This window comes from Apium graveolens, unplaced genomic scaffold (genome assembly GCF_009905375.1).
Source record: "Apium graveolens cultivar Ventura unplaced genomic scaffold, ASM990537v1 ctg3086, whole genome shotgun sequence".
NCBI classification, from domain to species: domain Eukaryota; kingdom Viridiplantae; phylum Streptophyta; class Magnoliopsida; order Apiales; family Apiaceae; genus Apium; species Apium graveolens.
Window position 1 is genome coordinate 20,431 of NW_027417933.1, and position 4,314 is coordinate 24,744.

The 4,314-nt window shown below is 35.4% G+C and overlaps 1 protein-coding gene across 1 annotated transcript; it reads left to right on the forward strand.

The window, feature by feature from the left end:
• Positions 1 to 668: 668 nt before the first annotated feature.
• Positions 669 to 4,093, forward strand: LOC141700915 (putative disease resistance protein RXW24L). The gene is made up of 2 exons (XM_074504569.1): positions 669 to 1,905; positions 2,178 to 4,093. The coding sequence occupies exons 1-2, from the start codon at positions 894 to 896 to the stop codon at positions 4,067 to 4,069; spliced, it is 2,904 nt and encodes a 967-aa protein (XP_074360670.1). The 5' UTR covers positions 669 to 893; the 3' UTR covers positions 4,070 to 4,093.
• The last annotated feature ends 221 nt before the right edge of the window (positions 4,094 to 4,314 follow it).

Consider the following 4,314-nt stretch of genomic DNA (forward strand, 5'->3'; position numbering starts at 1 on the left):
AACTAACAGGCATAAATCAATTATTGCGGGGAATCTAAAGCAAATTGAGAAGAAAGAGACAAAATGGGCATCTTGTTTGGTTTTTCATTGGTAATAATTCAAAGAGGTGTTTTAAAGACTACTCTAATACTTAGAGATACTTTGAACATATTTAGACATATCACAAAATGTCTAAATATGTGCTTATCTAACCTGGAAAAGGAGTTCTTATCTGACCTCGGGTTAAGGTTAAGCAACGTAGGAGTTTTTTGTAGTTCAAAATTTACAAAATTCAGAATACTTGACAAAATCTCATGGATAACTGATATATTCCTTGTAGAAAGATATCTGGTTGCAGTTTTTTATACCTCTTCCTCATCTGATTTGTACACTGTTAATTACTTCACTGAAATCATCTTTAGTTTGAATGTTATCGGTCTTCATCTTACAACAACTCCTGAACATGTAATAATTTAAAGCTGATCTGCCTAAGTTGATTGGTTCGTCTTCAGAAACAGGAGTCATTAACGAATTTACGAGTATCACATTAAGATTTATTACGACTTCAATTATCTATATGATATAGTTGTTGGGACTGATTAAAGAAGTAAGATCTCGTGGCTATAATTTGATATTTGAGCTTGGAAGAGTACAATTATTCAACGGACCTTCACCACTCAATTATTCAAAGTTCATCATTTTGAAAATCTTCTCCACACATTCCTTATCTACCTAACTTGGTTGGTGTTCAGAAACTTTAACATAAAATGAAAAAATTTCTTTATTAATATAAAAATGAGTATATAATTATTTACAATTATTTACTTTCTTCCTTCCAAAACCCTTCACAAAATCCTTATCGCCTATCATTACTTTCTGCATTGCAACTGCTGCATTTTGTGTTTGGTATCTGAATGGCAGAAGCAATTGTGTCCATTGTTGTCGGAAGGCTCACTGATTTATTGTCTGAAGAAGCTCAAGTACTGCATGGAGTGCAAGATGAAATTCAAGAACTGGTGACGGAGCTCGTGCGGATCAAGGCATTTTTACCAGATGCTAATTCAAGGTTACATGACCAAAATATCCGAATTCTGCTTGCGGATGTACGGGAGCTTGCCTATGATGCTGAACATGTCGTCGAAACTTATCTTGTCAAAGCTTTATCATCCCCTGGAAAAATAATGCAGAGGATGCACACAAGGACGTTTTCAAGAAAGCTCAAAGATATTAAAAGAAAGATGTCCCTTCTCCTCAACCGCTTTCGTGATTGTAATATCAAATCAGCATTAGATATCCCTGAATCATCAAATTCATCTCATGGACAACCAGGAGGAATGCTAAAGCGATTTCACACTTTCACTACTGTTGAACCAGAGATATTTGTTGGATTTCAGGCCGATGTTGATAAATTGGTCGGATATCTGGTGGATGAGAGTGATGACTCGTACCCGCTCATCTCTATTTGTGGAATGGGAGGTATAGGAAAGACAACCCTGGCTCAAAAAATATACAATCATTCCACCATCAAGACTCACTTTGCAGGTTTAGCTTGGGTTTCCATTTCACAAAAGTGGCAAACGAGACAAGTGTTGCAGCGAATACTTATAGGTCTCGTCCATGAGAAGAAAGAGGAAATTTTGACTTGGGACGAAGACAAGCTAGTGGAGAATCTGCTACAAATCCAGCAAAACAAAAAATGTTTGATAGTACTTGATGACATTTGGACGAATGATGCTTGGGATTCTATTAAGGCGGCATTCACTCCTGAAAAATCTTTAAGCAAATTAATTCTTACAACTCGTAATGTTGATGTTTCTAGGTATGCAAATCCAAAAGGACTCATTCACCAACCAGAATCTCTAAGCCCAGATCAAAGTTGGGAGCTACTTCAGTTGAAAGCACTTCCTACAAGAGGAGAGTATATAGGTACATATCTGATCTACACACATTCATTATAAGTGTTTTACCTGTTTTGAAAAATACTCTAAAACTCCTAGAATATTGAAAATAAATGTAGTTAACCCAATTTTGGAACTTACAAAAAAATCAGTTGCTAGAATGCCTGCTGACTGTTAAGTTATATATTGTCAAATTAGTGTCTACCTATTTCTAAGTGTTTCCTTTTAACTTAATTAATAGGCCTAGCTTAATATTATGTAGGCTTATACATATATTTCTTTTTGTCATTTCTGTTACAGACATTGCCAGAGATTATAAAAGGATGGAAAAAATGGGAAGAGAAATGGTTAAAAATTGTGGCGGTCTTCCACCAGCTATAATGATTTTGGGCGGAATTCTTGTAACAAAACCGACATTTGATGAGTGGAAGAAGGTATACGATGATAGTATATCATCCCTAAAAGAAGGGAAGGGGTTGGGGGAAAATCAACAAGAACAGCTATTTGAAAATTTAATTCAGAGTTACAACGTTTTGCCCACTCAACTCAAACCATGCTTTTTATATCTAAGTAAATTTATGGAAGATGAATGGATGGATGCAGAAACATTGTATCAGTTATGGATTGCTGAGGGAATGGTACTATCCAGTGACAAAAGGGAAGGAGAAACAATGATACAAGTCGCTGAATCTTACCTGGGAGAACTGGTCCATAGGAGTATGGTTCAAGTGAGACTTAATGTTTTGGAATCATCGCTTACAAAGTTTAATAGTTGTTCTCTTCATGACCTTATGAGAGACCTATCTTTATTCCAGGCAAAAGCAGAAGACTTTTTCGAAGCAATTGATATTGGGGAAGGAAATGATTTGAATCTCAATAATTGTTTTGATGTCGCTCGGGTTGCTAAAACTAGACAGCTTGTATTTTATGACAAAAGAGGTGTAGAAGCTACTTCTTACTTTACCAAGAAACCCAATCACCAACAATATCGATCAATCTTATTTCGAAATATGGTTGGATTTAATAGTCAGCCACTACGATTGGGACTATATATTTCTTATTTTAAGTTACTAAGAATTTTGTCTCTTGAAGACATAAGGCATGGTCGACAATCTGGTTTGGGTACCTTTTTTGGTACTAATATCGAAAGAGTATTAGGCAACCTTGTTTACTTACGCTATCTCAACCTAAAGGGTTCTAATTTGAAAGCTTTTTCATGGATACATAAGTTGGTCGTGCTACAGACTCTCAACCTAGACGTGTGGAATACTGGTTCGATGTCAAGTAATGTTTTGGGCAAGATGGCATTTTTGCGTCATTTGTATTTACCGCGTTGGGTTTCTGTCAACTCAGTGAAGAATTCCAAATTAAGGTTCAATGGGTTGAGCAAATTAGAGACACTCGAGAATTTCGATACAGAGTGGTGTGAGATTAAGGATCTGCGAAAATTATCCGGTCTTCGGAGACTAAAGCTAAAAGCAAAGGGTGGTTATGATGATGTGAAAGAGATGTTCAAGCACTTATCTGATCTAGCCTTGTCATTAAATTCCTCTATTTGGTACATGAGCCTTGTTATACGGATATCTGCTGATCAAGAATTGAGATATCATCCAGTCATACAGCTGTTTTGGAATCGAAACTTCAACCTTCAGGAATTAAAATTTCACGAAAAGCTCCCAGAGTTGTCTGAATTATTCGAGGAGCAGCAACAACTTAATCATAATCATATTAATGTGTCTTTGATTCGTATCACCAAGTTAAACTTAATAAGTTCGAACCTAGAGGAAGACCCGATGCGAGTACTGGAGAAGATTCCAACTTTGAGGGAATTAGAAATATGTAACGCATACAAAGGAAAGGAAATGGTATGCTCAGCCATGGGTTTCCCGAGACTCGCCCATCTTATTTTGTGGGATCTTGACAATTTTGAAAGTTGGAGGATAGAGAAAGGAAGCATGCATGTTCTTCAAGAGTTGTTAATTCATAAATGTTCAAAGTTGGAAGAGTTTTTAGAAGGACTCAAGTTTCTCAATTGTCTCCGAAAACTAATATTGTGGCGGATGCCTTCAGAATTGTGTGACAGGGTCCTTTTGGAAAACCAGTTTTTCTTTTTAATTTTTTTTTTGCTTTTTCTAATTTTACTTGACCACATCATTATAATATTTGTACCTAGATTTAGGCATTTGCAATAATATTAATACAATTTATACAAAAGATAAATGTGTAATTTTGTTTATAACTTTAATATTATCTTAGTGTAAGAATGTTAATAATTATGGATTGATATTTCGGTGCAAGGATGAAGGCTAATACTTATATGAATATGGTGTGAAATCAAAAACCATATGCAACTTCTTTTATGTTTTCTTAAAAATAACTGAATTTGTTTTTGGTTAGAGTTGCACATGGCTGCATTTTGTAGAGATCTTGACTTAGA